Source organism: Hevea brasiliensis, chromosome 8 (genome assembly GCF_030052815.1).
Source record: "Hevea brasiliensis isolate MT/VB/25A 57/8 chromosome 8, ASM3005281v1, whole genome shotgun sequence".
NCBI lineage: Eukaryota > Viridiplantae > Streptophyta > Magnoliopsida > Malpighiales > Euphorbiaceae > Hevea > Hevea brasiliensis.
This window is the reverse complement of record NC_079500.1, coordinates 4,002,898-4,024,951: the sequence shown is the minus strand read 5'-3', so window position 1 is coordinate 4,024,951 and position 22,054 is coordinate 4,002,898. Positions and strand designations below refer to the sequence as shown.

At 31.9% G+C, this 22,054-nt stretch overlaps 1 protein-coding gene and 1 pseudogene across 1 annotated transcript; both read left to right on the top strand.

Annotated features, from left to right (window-relative positions):
- The first annotated feature begins 5,900 nt into the window (after window positions 1-5,900).
- On the top strand, window positions 5,901-7,215 carry LOC110673655 (F-box protein CPR1-like; annotated as a pseudogene).
- Window positions 7,216-9,462: 2,247 nt separating this feature from the next.
- On the top strand, window positions 9,463-18,744 carry LOC131182441 (F-box protein CPR1-like). The gene is made up of 2 exons (XM_058151994.1): window positions 9,463-9,986; window positions 17,904-18,744. The coding sequence occupies exons 1-2, from the start codon at window positions 9,463-9,465 to the stop codon at window positions 18,742-18,744; spliced, it is 1,365 nt and encodes a 454-aa protein (XP_058007977.1).
- Window positions 18,745-22,054: the final 3,310 nt, after the last annotated feature.

Below are 22,054 nucleotides of genomic sequence, written 5' to 3'. Positions count from 1 at the left end.
ACTTGAATCCTGCCAACCGCACTTTTCTTTCTCTGTAAATTTATCGAACCAAATATATATTCATGAACCAAAATGGAGGGATTTAAAGTTGATTAAATGTATTAAATAATTTTTAACTCTTAATAATGGTTGTAGTGTCCTTATAATGGTTGTAGTGTACTATATAACAATTGTAACAAATAAAAATTCCTTCAAATTGAGTAACACCCAATAAATAATCAGGATAAAGTGCGTTTGTTCAGTTTCCTGATGATAAAGTGGCGAACGTGTCCTTATAAGGTTTGGTAATGATAAGAGTGGCGTGTTAATGGGAGGATAGAAGCTTTAACCCATTAACAATAACCCTTTTTTGGCTCTCAGAATTTTATTTCAATGGTTTATTAATTATTTTTTATTGTGGATCAGTCTGCCACTATGAAATCCATTCCAAACCACTAGAGGGGTTTTCCAAAAATATCATAGGATGACTTTTTTTCTTTTTGTTTTAACAAATGGTGTTTCTTATATAACTCTAAACATGTATCTTTTATATTTAATTTCTATATTAGGAGAAATTATCAAAAAATATAATGTGGTTTTACTCATTTTTACTTTAAGATCTGTGGTTCATTTTATGATAAAGTGGTACCTATAATTTTGCACCTTTATCAAAACGTAACTTTTCGTCTCTCTTCTATTAGTTACTATTGACGTGGACAATAATGATTGATGTAAATGGTTTTTAAGGGTTGACATGGATTAAAATAATATTATTTAATAAATTTATTTTATTTATAAATGAATAAAAATTAAGAAAAGAAAAGAAAAAGATTAAAAGTTGTTTGAACAACTAATTCAATCTCTAACCCTTGATCAATTTCACAAAATTGAGATTATTCACTCATAATTTGGATGAGAATGTTATTTGAGGAGAATAAACTTTTCTCAATTTCCACTTTGGCTAGGCTAAATAAGATCACTTATTTTTTTTTTAATGTGAAAATATTTAAAAAATAATATTAAAATTTTGAAAATTAAATAATATTATTTTAATCTACATCAACCACTAAGAGACGTCCATGTCGGTCAATAATGTCTACATCAATAGCAACTAACGGAAGAGAGAAGGAAAGTTACATTTTGATAATAGTGCGAAACTATAAAATACTGCTTTATCACAAAGTGAACTATAGACCTTGAAACGAAAATAAGGTTAAATCACATGGCACTTTTTTGTAATTTACTCATTTAAAAATTGCCCTACTAATTATAGATTAATAGATTAGGAACAAATTTATGATACTTAAAAGGTATAGTGGTAAAAGAAATTGAAATTTTTTATTTTTTTTAATAATTATTAAATACAAATTAAATCTATTATTCGAATTGATGAATTAGTGAATTGAACTTTAAATTAATTTAAATTTATAGTTAAATTAGATAAGAAAATATTCAATGTGACCCAGGCCATTCAATCAATTCGATTAATTAATAGAAGTATTTTTTTTTTTTAATATTTATAAGGAGAATTGAACTCAAAGGTTGAAAGTTATATGTTTTTTGTTTTAATATATATATATATATATATATATATATATATATATATATATATATATATATAAAATATATTTTATAAAGTAATATGTTTATTTATTTTTTAACATATCTTAATATTTAATAGATATTAAAAATATATTTACACATTTATAAATTTTTTTATGTATTATATTATTTAAATATTTTTATTTAAAATTTAAAAATAATATATAATTTAATAAATGTTAAAAGTTTGATTATAAATAATTAAAATTTTATTGATTATATTTATTTATTTATTTTATATGTTTTATAATTAATTATTTTTTAATTAATATATATTTAATTAAATTTTTTAACGATTTACTATATAAACTGTTGATCCACTATAGTTAAATCATTGAGCCATCCCGAATCAATTTTCATATCGAATTTAATAATTTTATTTTTTTATAATTGATATAACTCCTCAAAATAAATATAATTAATTCAATAACTCGAGTTTTTAGATAACCCATGAATCTAATGATATTTAATAGTTCAATCATGAGATTCGTTCAATTAGTTCAATCACTGTAAGACCCATTCGATAAAATAAAAGAATCTTGATTAAAGATAAGCAATCTTAGTAGGATTGTCAAATATAACAATGTCTATAATTATGCACTATAAATAAAAATGTGATCCTATAATTATACTAACTAATAATATCCATATAATTATATAGTTGACTTATTATAATCAACTATTGTTTGTATCCTATGTAAAGAGATCATATCATCTATAGGGTTATATTCTTTCTCCTTAATCAATCCAATATACTATTCACTCATATCAGCTATAACTTAAGCGTCGAATGATCTTACCGGGTCCATACCTGGTGAACTTATAGCTCATTTATTTTATTTTTTGCAAGTTCATATCCACAATAAATTTTCATGGACTGCAATAATAATTATAACTACAATTTGAAATTAGAGAAATCAATTGTTAAAATTGGAGAGATAAACCGTTAAAAACATAATGTAAATTAATTTTAATAGTTAATTATCAATAAAATAAAATTTTGAAATTAAATTAACATTGCTAAAAAAATTAATTTTTTTTCCATTAAACTTAATTAAAATGATAAATCTTGGCCCTTACCATTGCCATTGTCTCATAGTTATTGAATGACAATTGAAAAGAGAAAGAAGCCTCACATTCCGTCCCTCCATAGTCACTGTATATATTTTAGTATAGTCGTAAGGGTAATATTTCATAAAACACTTTCTCAACATGTAGATAATATTTTGACTAAATTAAATAATATTTTGACTAAATTAAATTACTAAACGCTGCATTATAAGTGATCACCAAACAGAGTTAAATTTTATAATAATTTTAAGAAAAAAAAGTAAATGCGTCTTACCTAATATGCACTAACTAGCTCCTGTGTGGAACAATGGAAATATGCTTTTCCACATTGATTTTTTTAATTATTCATTTGACAAAAACTGCAAGTAGTGCAGCAGGATGTGCACAAACCATAAGAATCATTTTCAATCAGGTCGACAATGGGGTCTCAAATCCACCATGTTCAAGAAGCTCCAATGGGATCTCAATGTCATGGAAGCTTTCTGTTGCTAATTCCCCATCAAACTCTATCAATGTCTTCACCGATATTGATGAAAACCAGCTCCCGGAAGATAGCTTTGGATCATTTGAAAAACCTAGGGAATTTGAAGCGTGGAAAGGAGATGGCAATTTCAATTGAAAATAGTGTATTAGTTAGTATGAACTCATTTAATTTTATAATTACACTATAAATTTTTATTAGTATTTGTTATTATATTCACTTTAAAAATTTTATTTTTCTCTGATAATTTAAATAAATTATTTACATTAATTTTAATAAATTTTAAAATTATTTTTTTATTAATTTTAATAAAATATTTGTATATAAAATATTTGTTTATTTAATTTTAAAATTAAATTATATTATAATATAATGTAAATAAATTTTGATAATATTATAATAAATGAATAATCAAATTCATCTGAATAGGCCATTTCTTGCTGTATCTCTTTTTGCAGTCACAAAACACATCCGTCTATCCTTTTTTCCAAAAATGACTGAAATGGTTCTCTTCAATTTTGCTGGAGACATCATTAACAAACTGGATACTATCTTTCTCCAAGAGATTTGGCTGTTGTGGGGTGTCAAGAATGAACTCGAGAAAGTCAAGAAAGGAGTCTCCTCAATCCATGCTGTTCTTCTTGATGCAGAGGAGAAGTCTGCCTTGAATAATGAGGTCAAGGACTGGCTCATAGAACTGAAAGAAGTTCTTTATGTTGCTGATGACTTGCTGGATGCTAAATTCTATAATATTTTTAAAATCAGCAAAAGAAATTTGAAAATAGATTTGGATTTGAAGACGAAAAATTTTGTGTAGAACGAAAGAGTAACTGCCTCTATTCCAGGATCGTCTAGGGGAATTTACCGTACAAGGGTGAGTTAGAAATAAAAATTACTAAAAATGGGTGCGGTATGAAAAATTTACGAGATCAGGGTGAGAAAAGTCAAGAGCCCTAAAAACGCTAGTATCAGTAGCGTTTTAATGTCCAAAACGCTATTAATAATAGCGTTTTGTGCGGATGGCATCCAAATTAAAAAAAAATAAAATAAAAAAAAGCTGGACGCTACTATAAGTAGCGTCCAGCTTTTGTTTTAATTTTTTTAATATTTTAAATAAAATATAAATATTATTTTAGTAAATAATATTATAATAATTAATAATATATATTATAATATTTTTATTATAAAAAATTATTTTTTAATTTAAAATTAAATTTTAATTAAATAAAAATTAAAAATATAAAATATTATTATAATAAAAAAAATTAAAAAATTTAAATGAAAACCTGGACGCTACTGTAAGTAGCGTCCAGCTTCTTATTTAAATTTTAATTATTTAATTTTTACATTTTAAATAAAAATATAAATATTATTTTAATAAATAATAGTATAATAATTAAAATCATATATTATAATTTTTTATTATAAAAAATTATTTTTCAATTTAAAATTAAATTAAAAAAATATAAAAAATTTGTAATGTAATTTAATTTTAATTTTTAATTGAAAAATAATTTTAATTTTTTATTTGATTAAAAATATTATTTTAATAAATAAAATCATAATATTTAATATTATACATTATAATATTTTTATTATTATAAAATATTATTTTTTAATTTAAAATTAAATTAAAATTTAATAAAATAAAAAATAAAAAAAATAAATAAAAAGTTTAAGAAAAATTGGACACTACCTATAGTAGCGTCCAATTTTTCTTTTAATTTTTAATTATTTTATTTTATATTTTAAATAAAATATAAATATTATTTTAATAAATAAAATTATAATATTTAATAATATATATTATAATATTTTTATTATAAATATTATTTTTTAATTTACAATTAAATTAAAATTTAATAAAATAAAAAATAAAAAAAATAATTAAAAAATTTAAGAAAAATTGGACGCTGCTGTAAGTAGCGTCCAATTTTTCTTTTAATTTTTAATTATTTTATTTTATATTTTAAATAAAATATAAATATTATTTTAATAAATAAAATTATAATATTTAATAATATATATTATAATATTTTTATTATAAATATTATTTTTTAATTTAAAATTAAATTAAAATTTAATAACATAAAAAATAAAAATAAATAAATAAAAGTTTAAGAAAAATTAAACGCTATTATAAGTAGCATCTAATTTTTTTTTAATTTTTAATTATTTTATTTTATATTTTAAATAAAATATAAATATTATTTTAATAAATAAAATTATAATATTTAATAATATATATTATAATATTAATTATTATAATATTATTTATTAAAAAAATATTTATATTTTATTTAAAATATTAAAAAAATTAAAATAAAAGCTGGACGCTACTTATAGTAGCGTCCAGCTTTTTCTTTTTATTTTTTTTTAATTTGGATGCCATCCGCATAAAACGCTATTATTAATAGCGTTTTGAACATTAAAACGCATACTAACATTTTTAGGACTCTTGACTTTTCTCACCCTGATCTCGTAAATTTTTCATACCGCACCCATTTTTAGTAATTTTTATTTCTAACTCACCCTTACGGTAAATTCCCCGATCGTCTATTGTTTATATACAAAGAAACAGACAGCTGGTGCCTAACTACATTGCCAGCTCGACGCTCTAGCTCAATAAACTGTTCCCGCCAATTCGATAAACTGAATGAGCTTGCTACTTCTCAGCAACCTCTTATCTGAGGCCGTATTTTTTTTCAAAGCCAGTAGATCCATAACTCAATAAAACAGAGCAGACGCAGCAAGAAGAATAAAAAGAAAAATGTCTGATCATCTTCCTCAAGAATTGCTCGCGGAAGTTTTGTCAAGATTGCCAGTTAAATCACTCCTCAAATGCAGATGCGTTTCCAAGACCTGGTACTCTTTGATCGCCGACCCTTCTTTCATAGCCCAACATCTCAAGAAAAACGCTGCAAGGAACAGTGGCCTACTTTTCTTTAGTTACAGCACCAGAGAACTTGTTTGGCCATTTAAAGAAAATGTGCGTTATTTGCTGTACCCAGATGAGTCTTTCCCTGCAAACCCTGTTGAAGAACTTGATTGCCCATTTAAAGGCATAAAGCGTTTTGTTAATATAGTGGGTTCTTGCAATGGGGTTTTTTGTCTATCTGATGATGTTTATGGCAAATACGCTGAGAAAGCTTTTTTATGGAACCCTAGTGTTAGAAAGATTGTTAACATTCCTTGTCCTAATTTTACGTTTACCTCATATGGACCCTATATACCCTCACTTGGGTTTGGCTTTGATTCCACTACTGATGATTATAAGCTTGTGAGAATAGTGTATTCGCATTTTATCTTTGATGAGATTCGGCCTTTTGTTGAGATATACAGTTTGAGAAGTAGGGGTTGGAGAAAGGTTAAAAAAGATCTGAAATATTTCATCACTGCGCGCTCAACGTCTGCTTTTCTGAATGGAGCTTGTCATTGGGTTGCCACTAAGCGAGGTTATGGGCCAGGTGTACGGGATGTGATTGTGTCGTTTTCCTTGGGAGAAGAGGTGTTTGGGGAAATGGAGGTACCAGATTGTTTGGTTAAGAAATACCAGTTTATGGATGTTGCAGTTTTTGATGGATCACTTTTGCTGGTTGCTTCTATTAAATTGACAGGAGAAGGCTATTTTACAGTTTGGATGATGAAATAATATGGCATTCCAGGATCTTGGACCAAACTTTTCGATATTTCACATTTGAAATGGATACGAAAGTTAGTTGCATTTAGGCAAAGTGGTAAGGTTCTATTGGCAAAATCATTTGGAGACCTAGTTTTCTATGATCCAAAGACAGAAGAAATCTTTGATACAAAAATTTGGGGCAATGCACACTCCTTTTATTTGGATACTTTTGTGGAGAGTCTTGTTTTACTCGATGAAACAAATGAATTTACTGAAGTGGAAGCTTCTGAGGATAATAGCACAAATGAAATCTTGGAGGATGTTGCTTCTAGTTCTAATTCACAGCTAGTAATTGATGAAGCAAATGGAGAACCAAAGGAAGAAGCACAGGGAGTGTCCATTTCTACACAATGAAGCAAATGGTCTCTTGTGCTAGTTTCGACCAGAAGTAGCAGTATCGTACATATTCTAGTCCTGCTAATTGCATGTATGGATACTTGCATATATGAATAAATGTATCAGTCTGTAAAATTTTTGTCAAATTTTTTATTAGTCAGTGAATTTTAATACTAGTCAAATTACTATATAATCTCTTTATTTGAATAAAATTAATTTGTTGGGCTATCTCCTTTTAAAAATACAATATTATGAAAACATATTTTCAAATGAAAATGAAAATTTTGCTATATGAATACTAAATTTAAATTTTTTAACAATTTAAGTATTTTCATTCAATTCTCTGAGTATTATTTTTATGCATTTTCTATTGACAAATGATTTTCCTGCATTGTCATCTTTATTCCTTGGAGATCTAAGACAACTTATTAATCTTTTTACACATACAACTTATAGCATTTATCATAAGATAAAAAATAGAGATAGAATGAGAGAAGAAAAAAAAAGTGTGGTTATAGAGGGAAATAAACATGGGGGGAGAAAAACAAAGCAGGGTAAGAAAAAAATGAAGAGAAGATCAGGATGATTTGAATAAATAAATTAAAAAAAAAAAAACAAAGGAGCTAAAGTTTTAATGGAACCATATTCAACAGCCAAAGCAACCCTTCTGATGATTATCTTGGCTCTTATGAAAATGGTGATCTCTTGGCGTTTAGGGCTCCTTTTCTTTTGGTGCATCTTGGTGGCCCGGACACTATCATTGCTTTTTCTACTGAGGATAACCAATTGTGGCTCAGGCACTCGCTTGCTTTCATAACCGAGGCCGTTGCTACTGTTTAAGTGTTCATTAAAACACTTCCCAGAAACAGGGTTATGATCCCAACAGTACTCCTGTTTCTGGCAGGGATAATCAAATATTTGGAGGGCACTACTTCTTTGTATTTTGCGAGCAAGGATAAATTCAGAGATTCCATGCTCAAAAATCCGGATCCTGGTGTCAATTATGCCAAGCTTTCGGAGGTACATTAAGAGAAACCAGACGAAATCGGAAAAAAGAAAACGTCTGAACCTGAAGGAGAAACCGAGGTTACAGATATTCGTCAGGAAAGAAGAGGCTTAGACGATGTCAAAGTGGTGGAGGATGCTTACGAGTTCTTCAAAATCTTCAAGGGACTGATTGTTGATCTCATCCTCAGCTTCAAGGAGCGCGATGAGAGCCGAAACTTTTTCAATAGCATATCTGCAGAAGATGCTTTCAAAGTAATAGCAGTAGAGCTCAGCTTCTTCTATGAAGTTCTCTACACGAAAGTAGTCATTTTTCATTCAAAGTGGGCATGTTTTTCCGCTTCATATCATTTAGTTAAGTCGTGGTAGCCCTTGCCATCTTCCATTTCCAGGTAAAGAAGTATGCTTTTGACAAGTTTGATGTTGAGCTTACTTATTCTCTGCTGTTTGGTACCATAGGACTCGATACATTATCATTCCTCATGGCCATTTTCTCCAACTGGACAGTGGTGACTGTCCTGGAGAAATTCACCTGGCCTAGAGAAAGATCACCTCATTGGGCATTGAATCTCTTCAGAATATCACCTCAATGGGCATTGAGTCTCTTCAGAAACTTCCTCAGTCTAAAGAAATCAAAGAAGGTTGACCTTGAACCAGACAAACATAAAAATTTGACAGCGCCCCTTCCTTTTCGCAGGTGGCCTGAATCTGTGTCTGGCCATAACTTGATAAGATACTGTTTCAAAGAATGTCCAAGCAAGATCCATAATCTCAATCATTCCTATTTGGAAATTGATAAAATTTTTCATCAATATGGCATCACCAACAATTTCTGTCAATGCATAAAGACTAGACCCAGAAAGTTCACTCAGTTATTGTGAATTGATAAGGCCATCCAGTGCCTGAATACTTTCAAGGATGGACTCATCGATCGTGTGGGCCTCAAGGATTTTCTGGATGAGATAAAAATATAATTAATTTTAATAATTACTTTCACTAAAATACAATTACAAAATAATAATCTTATATTTTTTTATCATACAAAAAGTACTGTAAGTATTAAAAATATACAAAGAAAGATCTTCCATTTTTTTATCATACAAAAAGTACCTAACCCCATTGCCAGCTCAACGGTAACTGTTCCCGCCAAATTTCATTTTCCTTATTTCCATTCGTTAAACTAAATGCGCCTGCCTTAAGGCTCTGCAATTGTTTCAAAGCCAGGAGATCCATAGCTCCATAAAACAAAGCAGACGCAACAAGAAGAACAAGAAGCAAAATGTCACATCTTGAGAAAAAAGAAAAAATGTCCGATCGTCTTTCTCAAAAGTTGCTTACTGAAATTTTGTCAAGATTGCCTGTGAAATCACTCCTCAAATGCAGGTGCGTTTCCAAATCTTGGTACTCTTTAATCACCAACCCTTCTTTCATAGCCCACCATCTCGAGAAAACCGCTCCAAGAAACAGTGGCCTACTTATCTTTAGGTACAGCACTACCGCAGAACCAGACACAGAGTCAGATAATGAGCGTTATTTTCTATACCCAGATGAGGGTTTCCCCGAAAACCCTGTCGAGGAACTTGACTGCCCATTTAAAGGCGTTAACCGTTTTGTTAATATAGTGGGTTCTTGTAATGGGGTCTTTTGTCTATCTGATAATGTTGGTGGCATTAATACTTACAGAGCTGCTTTGTGGAACCCTAGTGTTAGAAAGATTGTTAAAATTCATTTTCCTAAAGTTAACTATACCTCAAAAGCACCCTTTATTCACTCACTTGGGTTTGGTTTTGATTCCACTACTGATGATTATAAGTTGGTGAGAGTAGTGTTGTCACGACCCAAAATTCTGAACCTTGACCGGCGCATAATTTAAGTATTCTTAAATCATGCAAGCCTTATCAGAATATCTTGAATAAATATATTGTTACTTACTAATCCCAAAAATAGACAAAATCCAAATAAATAAAATGCTGAATAAACATCATAAATATCTCATAGGTAAACTGCGGAGTCTCTACAGATTTCAATAAAAACTTAAACTGTTCAATAAACTAAACTAATTATTAGCCCGAGAAAACATGAATTCGGGCATACCATGAAAACAAATCAAAGTTGTCCCTCTCCAGAAAATGGACTGAATATTTGGATCAGCTGCAGAATTCTACTGATCTGAAACAGATAACAGACAGAGAAAACGTGGTTTGAGCTAGATGCTCAGTGAATGATAATTATAGCACACAACGGAATAGGAACAGGCAGACGCTTGATTAATTTCACAATAAATTTTCTATTCAATAAAATCATGCTCATGCTGTCAAAATCATTAATAAAATAACTTCATAAAACATATATATAAAAGAAATTCATTCAATAAAAATTTTATGGTACAGTGCACCAGGGTGATGATACCCCACATCACCAAAGGCCAAATGGTAAGCGCGCTACCAGATATCAGATACTTTCCTCCTCCTTCACAGATATCAATGCATATGATACTAATGCAAACCATAAACTGCAATGATGCATGACTCAACAATGCAACCTAATACCGTGATAGTCCACACGGCGGGGCCAGATAACAGAAACAGATACTGGGCACAGGTACCAATTCAAAACAGAAAACCAATTTGTACAAATCAATCAAAATCAATAAAAAATTTCAGATAGCAAATAATAACTGATAGTGCAATTCCAATAGTGTATTTCAATAGTTTCAGAGAGTCAATAAAATCAAATCAATCTCAAATCAATTCAATAAAATCAAATCAATCTCAAATCAATTCAATAAAATCAAATCAATCTCAAATCAATTCAGTAACACATCGGTAAATTTTATAGTCAAATATCAATCAATATAAATACATTAAAGACCTGTTCCCGGAATCCTAATGGGTCTAATGCAGAGATAGTTGACAAAATCAATTATTTAATCAAAATCAAAATAAAATTTAATAATAAAATAAAACTATAGAAAATCACATATAAAATCATTGTTAAAATATTGATTTAAAATTTCATTTAATAACAAACTTAATGCTAAGAAATTTTTAAAAGGGACAAAAACGGTGCCATGTACTATAATTACTACTCACCTGGAATCTCCAAAATAATAGCTAGATTCAATAAAAGAGACAATTTCAGCTGACAGAATGAATATTTGAATCTTCTACATACCCAAAATATAAAAAAAAATATTAAATAATAATAAAATAAAATAACTTTTATATATACATATATATATAAAAAAGAGAGCAGACTCGTTGGGCTGTTATAGATAACATATATATATATATATATATATATATATATATATATATATATATATATATATATATATATATTAAAACGAGAACTGACGCATGGTTGTGGGACGAAAACGGGACGAGGTAGGATATATATATATAATAATCGATTATTGTTTAATAGTAATTATGATCAATCCGATTCAATACTAATAATCAAGGAAGTAAATTTTTAGGATAGTTGTAACAAATCAATGAAAGAAAATAAAATCAAATTCACCCATTATTGAATAAAGAATGAGAATTTTACCTTGAAAACAGAATCGAACGTGATGCATAGAGAAGTAAAAATTTAGGGATTCTATGTTGAGAGTATTTGATAGAAAAAAAAAAGAGGTGACAAACAGGTTTTGAGAGCAAAGTTTAGCAGAAGAGATGATTAGGGTATATATATAGATTTTAAGAGTTCTATTAGGTGTAGGATGGGATAAGAGTTATTATTGAACTAGGTTGTTCAGATTGCAGATATATATTTAATTTCAAAATAATATATATATATATATCTAAAAATAAATAAGCAGACCATCTAATAAAAAATATATATTTTTTATAAATATATTAAATTATTATTAGCTAATTAAAATAAAATAATAATAAATAATAAATATATATGGGTTTCCACATACTTCCCCCCTTAAAAAAAATTCGGTCCCCGAATTTGAATAGACAAAATTCTAACCTGAAGAATCAAATAAGTGAGGATATTTGGCTCGCATTTCAGATTCTGCCTCCCATGTGGCCTCACTACTTGAGTGATTATGCCACAAGACTTTGACCAAAGCCACTTCCTTAGATCGGAGTTTCCTAATTTGTCGATCTAAAATCTTTACTGGTTGCTCCTCATATGACATATCATCCCTAAATTGCATGGTTTGAGGTTGTAAAACATAAGATGGATCTGGTACATACTTCCTAAGCATAGAAATATGGAAAACTGGATGTACATGTGCAAAACCAGGTGGAAGGGCTAAACGGTAAGCAACTGCCCCAATTCTCTCCAAAATTTCAAATGGACCAACAAAACGAGGGCTAAGCTTCCCTTTCTTCCCAAATCTCATGATTCCTTTCATAGGGGAAACTCTCAGAAATACATGATCACCAATCATAAATTCTACATCTTTACGCTTAGGGTCAGCATAACTTCTCTGTCGACTTTGAGCAGTCAAAAGTCGATCACGAATTAGTCGAACCTTCTCTGAAGTTAATTGTATCAACTCTGGTCTAGTAAGCCTTCTTTCTCCAACTTCATCCCAACAAACCGGTGACCTACACTTTCGACCATATAATGCCTCATATGGAGCCATCTCTATACTTGCCTGATAACTGTTATTATAAGCAAACTCTACTAAAGGCAAATGATGATCCCAACAGCTACCAAAATCCATAACGCATGCACGAAGCATGTCCTCTAATGTCTGTATGGTCCTTTCTGACTGTCCATCCGTCTGAGGGTGAAAAGCAGTACTAAAGTCTACTCGTGTTCCTAAAGCTTCTTGGAATTTCTTCCAAAATCGAGAAGTAAACTGAGTACCACGATCAGATACAATGGAAACTGGAACTCCATGAAGACTAACAATCTTGTTTATATACAACTGTGCAAGTTTAGCAAAGTCATATGTAGTCTTCACAGGAAGGAAATGAGCAGATTTTGTCAATCTGTCCACTATCACCCATATTGCATTGTAACCACCTCGTGTACTAGGTAAACCCACAACAAAGTCCATGGCAATATGCTCCCACTTCCACTCAGGGATAGGCAACGGCTGAAGTAACCCAGATGGTCTCTGATGTTCTGCCTTAACCTGCTGACAAGTCAAACATTTAGCAACAAAGTCTGCAACATCTCTCTTCATGCCACCCCACCAATAGTGCTCCCTTAAATCACGGTACATCTTAATTGAACCTGGGTGTACTGTGTAAGCAGAATGGTGTGCCTCCTCCATGATTTCTCTTCTCAACTCATCAACATTGGGGACACAAAGTCTAGTGCCATAACGAAGAACTCCATCATCATTCAACATGAATCCTTGAGCTTGGCTTTTATGAATATTATCTATAATCTCACACAGCTGAGAATCCTTCTTTTGAGCAGCCTTAATTCGATCAATCAAGATAGGCCTAACTCGAAAATGTGCTAAGAATGATCCAGCTATGATTTCAAACTCTACTCCCCGATCTAGCAACTCATGTAATTCACCAATCAAAGGCCTCATCTTGGTAGATATATGGGCTAAACTACCAGAAGACTTCCTGCTTAGAGCATCAGCCACTACATTAGCTTTTCCAGGGTGATACTGTATGGTGCAATCATAATCCTTCAGCAATTCTACCCATCTTCTTTGCCTAAGATTAAGATCACGTTGGTCAAAAATATATTTGAGACTTTTGTGGTCAGTGAAGATTTCACAAGTCTCACCATACAGATAGTGTCTCCAGATTTTCAAAGCAAAAATTACTGCAGCCATTTCCAAATCATGAGTTGGATAATTCTGCTCATGCCTTTTCAACTGACGAGAAGCATATGCAATAACCCATCCATGTTGCATCAAAACACATCCTAAACCAATCCTAGAAGCATCACAATATACTACATAACCCCCTGATCCAGATGGAAGGGCTAACACTGGTGTTGTAGTTAAACGAGTCTTAAGCTCTTGAAAACTTTTTTTTTTTTTCACAAGCCTCAGACCACTGAAATTTCACATTCTTCTGTGTCAACTTAGTTAAAGGTGCTGCAATACGAGAAAAGTCTTGAACAAACCGTCTATAATACCCTGCTAAACCCAAGAAACTACGAATCTCTGACACAGTTGTGGGTCTAGGCCAATGAAGCACTGCCTCAACTTTCTTCTTATCAACGCACACCCCATCCTTAGATACTGTATGGCCTAGGAAAGCCACACTATCTAACCAAAACTCACATTTTGAGAACTTGGCATATAGCTTGTATTCTCGTAAGGTCTAAAGGACAATTCTCAAATGCTGCTCATGCTCCTCCTTACTCTTTGAGTACAATAGAATGTCATCGATGAACACTATAACAAATTGATCTAAGAAAGGCTTGAAAACTCTATTCATGAGATACATAAAAGCGGCCGGAGCATTGGTAAGACCAAAAGACATTACAAGAAATTCATAGTGTCCATACCTAGTCCTAAATGCCGTCTTGAGTATGTCTTCTTTCTTGACCCTCAATTGATGATACCCAGATCGAAGATCAATCTTGGAAAAATACTTTGCACCTTAAAGTTGGTCAAATAGGTCATCTATGCGTGGAAGAGGATACTTATTACGCACAGTTACCTTATTCAATTGCCTATAATCAATGCACATTCTCAAAGATCCATCTTTCTTCCGTACAAATAACACAGGAGCACCCTATAGAGAAACACTAGGGCGAATAAACTCCTTATCTAGTAGGTCCTGTAGTTGCTCCTTCAACTCTTTAAGTTCTGTGGGTGCCATACGATAAGGTGGCATAGATATGGGCTTAGTTCCAGGAACTAAGTCTATACCAAACTCTACCACTCGCTCCGGGGGTAAACCTGATAAACTTCTGGAAACACATCAGGAAACTCCTTAACCACTGCAACATTCTCCAAACCTGCACCTTCTACCTAAACATCTCTAACATAAGCTAGATACCCTTTACACCTCTTTCGCAATAATCGTCTAGCACTCACTACTGGGATAAGATTACTAGAGGCTATACTACGATCTCCCTGAAATTGAAATTCTGTCTCCCTGTGAATTTTAAAGAACACAATTTTATTATGACAATCCAATGAAATGTGATAAGTGGCTAACTAGTCCATGCCTAAAATCACATTAAACTCAAACATATCCAAAGAAACAAGATCTGCAACTAATTCCCTATCTCCAATGTGATCTATACATCCCCTAAACACCATATCAGTGTCTATTGCATTACCCATAGGTGTTGATACAGATAAAGGATACTCTAACAAAGTAGGTAGTGTACTAAATCTCATGAAAAAGTATGGAGAAAACAAGGAATGGTTGTGCCGCAGTCTTATCCATAGGCGTCTGTTCAGATGTCTGATTAATAGTTTGAGGTGGTACCTCCCTTGTTGGATCAAGGTTTGCACCATTAAGACCCTTGGCCTTAGTTCTCCTCTTACATCTAATAGACTCAGGCACTTATTCATTTTAATAAACAAGTATTAAATTTGAAAATGTGAGCCAAATTAAGACAGGTGAAAAAGTACGAAGGACGCAGATATCTGAAGCAATGATAAACTGAAAAGACGTTAAGGATCCTATGCTCCGCAAGTTTACTAGACCTTAACCGAGCTCTGATACCAACTTTGTCACGACCCAAAATTCTGAACCGTGACCGGCGCATAATTTAAGTATTCTTAAATCATGCAAGCCTTATCAGAATATCTTGAATAAATATATTGTTACTTACTAATCCCAAAAATAGACAAAATCCAAATAAATAAAATGCTGAATAAACATCATAAATATCCCATAGGTAAACTGCGGAGTCTCTACAGATTTCAATAAAAACTTAAACTGTTCAATAAACTAAACTAATTATTAGCCCGAGAAAACATGAATTCGGGCATACCATGAAAACAAATCAAAGTTGTCCCTCTCCAGAAAATGGACTGAATATTTGGATCAGCTGCAGAATTCTACTGATCTGAAACAGAAAACGTGGTTTGAGCTAGATGCTCAGTGAATGATAATTATAGCACACAATGGAATAGGAACAGGCAGACGCTTGATTAATTTCACAATAAATTTTCTATTCAATAAAATCATGCTCATGCTGTCAAAATCATTAATAAAATAACTTCATAAAACATATATATAAAAGAAATTCATTCAATAAAAATTTTATGGTACAGTGCACCAGGGTGATGATACCCCACATCACCAAAGGCCAGATGGTAAGCGCGCTACCAGATATCAGATACTTTCCTCCTCCTTCACAGATATCAATGCATATGATACTAATGCAAACCATAAACTGCAATGATGCATGACTCAACAATGCAACCTAATACCGTGATAGTCCACACGGCGGGGCCAGATAACAGAAACAAATACTGGGCACAGGTACCAATTCAAAACAGAAAACTAATTTGTACAAATCAATCAAAATCAATAAAAAATTTCAGATAGCAAATAATAACTGATAGTGCAATTCCAATAGTGTATTTCAATAGTTTCAGAGAGTCAATAAAATCAAATCAATCTCAAATCAATTCAATAAAATCAAATCAATCTCAAATCAATTCAATAAAATCAAATCAATCTCAAATCAATTTAGTAACACATCGGTAAATTTTATAGTCAAATATCAATCAATATAAATACATTAAAGACCTGTTCCCGGAATCCTAATGGGTCTAATGCAGAGATAGTTGACAAAATCAATTATTTAATCAAAATCGAAATAAAATTTAATAATAAAATAAAACTATAGAAAATCACATATAAAATCATTGTTAAAATATTGATTTAAAATTTCATTTAATAACAAACTTAATGCTAAGAAATTTTTAAAAGGGACAAAAACGGTGTCATGTACTATAATTACCACTCACCTGGAACCTCCAAAATAATAGCTAGATTCAATAAAAGAGACAATTTCAGTTGACAGAATGAATATTTGAATCTTCTACATACCCAAAATATAAAAAAAAATATTAAATAATAATAAAATAAAATAACTTTTATATATACATATATATATATTAAAACGAGAGCTGACGCATGGTGCGGATTTAGTGAACAGTTATATATATATATATATATATATATATATATATATATATATATATATATATATATATATATATATATATATATTAAAACGAGAACTGACGCATGGTTGTGGGACGAAAACGGGACGAGGTAGGATATATATATATAATAATCGATTATTGTTTAATAGTAATTATGATCAATCCGATTCAATACTAATAATCAAGGAAGTAAATTTTTAGGGTAGTTGTAACAAATCAATGAAAGAAAATAAAATCAAATTCACCCATTATTGAATAAAGAATGAGAATTTTACCTTGAAAACAGAATCGAACGTGATGCATAGAGAAGTAAAAATTTAGGGATTCTATGTTGAGAGTATTTGATAGAAAAAAAAAGAGGTGACAAACAGGTTTTGAGAGCAAAGTTTAGCAGAAGAGATGATTAGGGTATATATATATATTTTAAGAGTTCTATTAGGTGTAGGATGGGATAAGAGTTATTATTGAACTAGGTTGTTCAGATTGCAGATATATATTTAATTTCAAAATAATATATATATATATATCTAAAAATAAATAAGCAGACCATCTAATAAAAAATATATATTTTTTATAAATATATTAAATTATTATTAGCTAATTAAAATAAAATAATAATAAATAATAAATATATATGGGTTTCCACAAGTGTATTTGAAAGATAGTACTCTTAACTATAATGAGTTTCCGCCTTTGGTTGAGATTTACAGTTTGAGAAGTAGGGGTTGGAGAAAAGTTGATAATAATCTGAAATATGTCATGCACGAGGGCTCAACGTCTGCTTTTCTGAATGGAGCTTGTCATTGGGTTGCCACTAAGGAGGATGGTATAAGCGAAGTGATTGTGTCCTTTGCTTTGGGAGAAGAGGTGTTTGGAGAAATGGAGGTACCAGATTGTCTGGTTAAGAAATATATCTTTATGGATATTGCTGCGTTTGATGGATCACTTTTGCTGGTTCCTTTTATGAAATTTACTACGGAAAGGTGTTTTTCAGTTTGGATGATGAAAAAATATGGTGTTCCAGGATCTTGGACCAAACTTTTCAATATTTCACATTTGGAATGGATACGAAGGTTAGTTGCATTTAGGCAAAATGGTAAGGTTCTACTGGCAAAAGTGGATGGAGAGCTAGTTTCCTATGATCCAAAGACAGAAGAAATCTCGGCTACAGAAATTTTAGGCAATACACGCTCCTTTTATTTGGACACTTTAGTGGAGAGTCTTGTTTTACTCGATGAAGCAAATGAATTTGCAGAGGAGGAAGCTTCGGAGGATGATGGCACAAATGGAGTTTCAAAGGAGCCTTCTTCTTCTCCTGATGGCGTAGACAAGGACTTGCAGAAGATTAGTGAAGGGAAGAAGAATGCCAACAATCCTATGATACTGAACGAAGCAAATGAAATCTTAGAGGAGGTTGCACCTAGTTCTAATTCGCGGATAGTAATTGATAAAGCAAATGAAGAATCAAAGGAAGAAGCACAGGGAGAGTCAATTTCTGCAGAATGAAGCAAATGGTGTCCTGGGGAGCATGATTCTCCTGCACACATTGTATCAAATTCCAGCACCTGGATGTTCAAATCAATGGTCTTCATGTGCTAGTGTGGACCGTAACTAGTAGTGGTTGTGGCTCTATCGTACATAAGCTTAATGGAGCATTTATCGAGTTTTTGTGATTGCAAATTTAGTTCTAGCATTAGATTTTAATATCAACTTTTAAATTTTCTTTTATTCTAAATAGAGTAAAAAAAAGAAAAATAGGAGAATAAATGTATTACTTATATTATATTTATTAAATATCTTTAAACATAAATGAGAGTATAATAATTTTTTTTTTCAAAAAAAATTGTTTCTATCGTATTTTAATATTTTATGGGAGAGATTAGATTTACTCTCATTTCTTTTCTCTTTATTTTTCTTATTCAATTTCTTTTCATAAGGGTAAAGAACTAAATTCCATTATATTTTTAAAATCAGCAAAAGAAATTTGAAAATAGAATCAAATTAAAATGATAAGACTCAAATGTCCAATTAGTTAAACAGATGGGCTTGCGATTTCCCAAAGAACCTCTTATCGAGGCCCAGATTTTTCAAAGCCGTAGATCCATGGCTCAATGGAACAGAGCGACGCAAAGAAAAGGATAGAATGAAAAATGTCCATCGGATTAAAGCGTTTAAAGGCTTAAAGCGTTTTGCTAATATAGTGAGCACTTATAATGGGGTCTTTTGTCTATCCGATGATGTTTATGGCAAATACACTGATAGGGCTGCTTTATGGAACCCTAGTGTTAGAAAGATTATTGCCATTCCTGGTCCTAATGTTACGTTTGCCTCACAAGGACCCTATATACACTCACTTGGGTTTGGTTTTGATTCCACTACTGATGATTTTAAGTTGGTGAGTGTAGTGTATTTGCAAGATAGTGATTTTAACTTTTATGAGATTCCGCCTTTGGTTGAGATTTACAGTTTGAGAAGTAGGTGTTGGAGAATGGTTCATAATGATATGAGATATGCCATCCTCGAGTGCTCAACGTCTGCTTTTCTGAACGGAGCTTGTAATTGGGTTGCCCCTAAGCGACAAAAGGGGGCTGTTGGAGGCGATGTGATCGTGTCGTTTGCTTTGGGAGAAGAGGTGTTTGGGGAAATGGAGGTACCAGATTTGTTTGGTTAACAAATATCTCTTTATGGATGTTGCAGTGTTTGATGGATCACTTATGCTGGTTCTTTTTATGAAATTGATTGGTGTTATTTTTGTGGCTTGAATTTTGGATATATTTTTTCATGGATCCAAATTGTGACCCGACTCAAAAGTTTCGCGCTACGATCCGATTGGGATAAAAAGTGAGATCTGTGGTGGTAGCAGAGGGCACAGGCCGATAGGGTATGAACCAGTATAAATATTGTAATATTCTACCCTTTGTGGTGGAGTTGTGAGATATTCGGGAAATACACTGGGGTTAGAGTTTGAGAGTTCTGATTGATTGTATCTTACTCTTTTCATCATAGTGAAACTTTTTTTCTCTTTTCTTGCCCGTGGACGTAGACCTTATGGTTGAACCACGTTAAATCCTATGTTATTCTCCTTATCTTTTCAATACTGTGTGACTGTGTAATTTATGTGTGTGCTTTAGAGTTGCGTGCTTGTTATAACAAACTGGTATCAGAGCTTTGTGCGCAAAACCTTGGGGTTTACAGATGGTGTCGTCTTCAACGAAGTATGAGATAGAGAAGTTTGATGGTGGATCAAGTTTCAGTCTGTGGAAGATTAAAATTAAATCTTCCTTGAACCTACAAGGTCTATGGAAGGCAATCGAGGATAACTTTCCAGAATGTATGAAAGAGGCGGAGAAGGCTGATCTAAAGGAGAGAGCCTTGAGTGCGATTTTCATGAGCGTAACTGATAACATCCTACGCGAGATTGCCAGTAAAAGCTCAGCATACGGCATGGAAGAAATTATAGGAGTTATACTCTGCCAAATCGTTGACCAACCGCCTGTATCTGAAGAAAAGACTTTACAATCTGAGAATGAGCGATGGTACGCCCATTAAAGAGCATCTGGATGAATTCAATTCAATCATTATGGATCTGAAAAATATTAATATTGAAATTGATAGTGAGGATCAGGCCCTTATTATGTTATGTTCTTTGCCACCCTCCTATGAAACTTTTGTTGATACTCTGTTGTATGGGAAAGATAGTATTTCACTAGATGATGTTAGTAATTCTCTAAAATCGAAGGAGTTGAAAAAGAAATTTTCAGATAATAGTGAAAGATTTGAGGGGGAAGGTTTGCTGAGCAGGGGAAGAACACATTCAAGGGAGGGTTCTTCTGGCAGGAAGAAATCTAAGGCCAGATCTAAGTTAAGAATGAAAAAGGCCAACTGTTTTAAGTGTAGAGAGAAAGGTCACTACAGGAGAGACTGTCCCAAGTTGAAAAATAAAAAGGGAAAGCGACCAGAAAGTTTTACGAATGTGGTTGATAGTTTTATTGATTCTGATGGTGATGATAGTGCTGGAGAAATTTTATTCGTGAGTTCAGATCATTGACAAAATTCCTGGATTCTTGATACTGGTGTTACTTATAACATGTGTCCACACAGAAACTGGTTTGTCACTTACAAACAGATGAGTGGCAAGGTGTTTTTGGGCAATGATCGTGCATTATCTGTTGAAGGAATTGGTAACATCGGATTGAGGATGTTTGATGGTGTTGTCAAAACTATAGAGTATTGGCATGTTCCAGGACTAAAGAGGAACCTGATTTCTCTTAGGACACTTGGCTCTCATGGATTCAGATACCATGCAGAGAATGGAGTTCTCAAAGTGTGCAAGGGCACTATGGTACTCATGAAGAGCAATTTGGTTTCAGGATTATATTTTTTTTAGGGCAGTACAGTTTCAGGGGAAGCTGCAGTAGCATCTGGAAGCAATAATCAGAATCAGACTCAATTATGGTATATGCCTCTTGGTCATATGAGCGAAAGAGGATTATTTGTGTTAAGCAAGCGGGATTTGTTGGATGGGCAAAAAACAGAATCTATGGAGTTTTGTGAATACTGTGTGTTTGGCAAATTGACCAGGGTGAAGTTCGATAAAAAGGTAGTGCGCAAGACCAAAGGAACGATGGATTATATCCACTCAGATCTATGGTGTCCTAACAAAATCCCTTCTAAGAGCAGTGCCAGGTACTTCATGACGTTGATTGATGATTATTCTCGGATGGTGTGGGTGTATTTTCTAAAAACAAAAGATGAGACATTTTCAACATTTGTAAAGTGGAAGACGATGATTGAGAAGCAGACAGAAAAGAAGGTC

What these genes read in the sequence shown, in the direction of transcription:
- LOC131182441 (XM_058151994.1), top strand. Translation starts at nt 9,463, where the DNA reads ATGTCCGATCGTCTTTCTCAAAAGTTGCTTACTGAAATTTTGTCAAGA. An exon ending in AAGTTGGTGAGAGTAGTGTT is followed by an intron (nt 9,987 to 17,903) that starts GTCACGACCCAA and finishes TTTGAAAGATAG; the next exon opens with TACTCTTAACTATAATGAGT.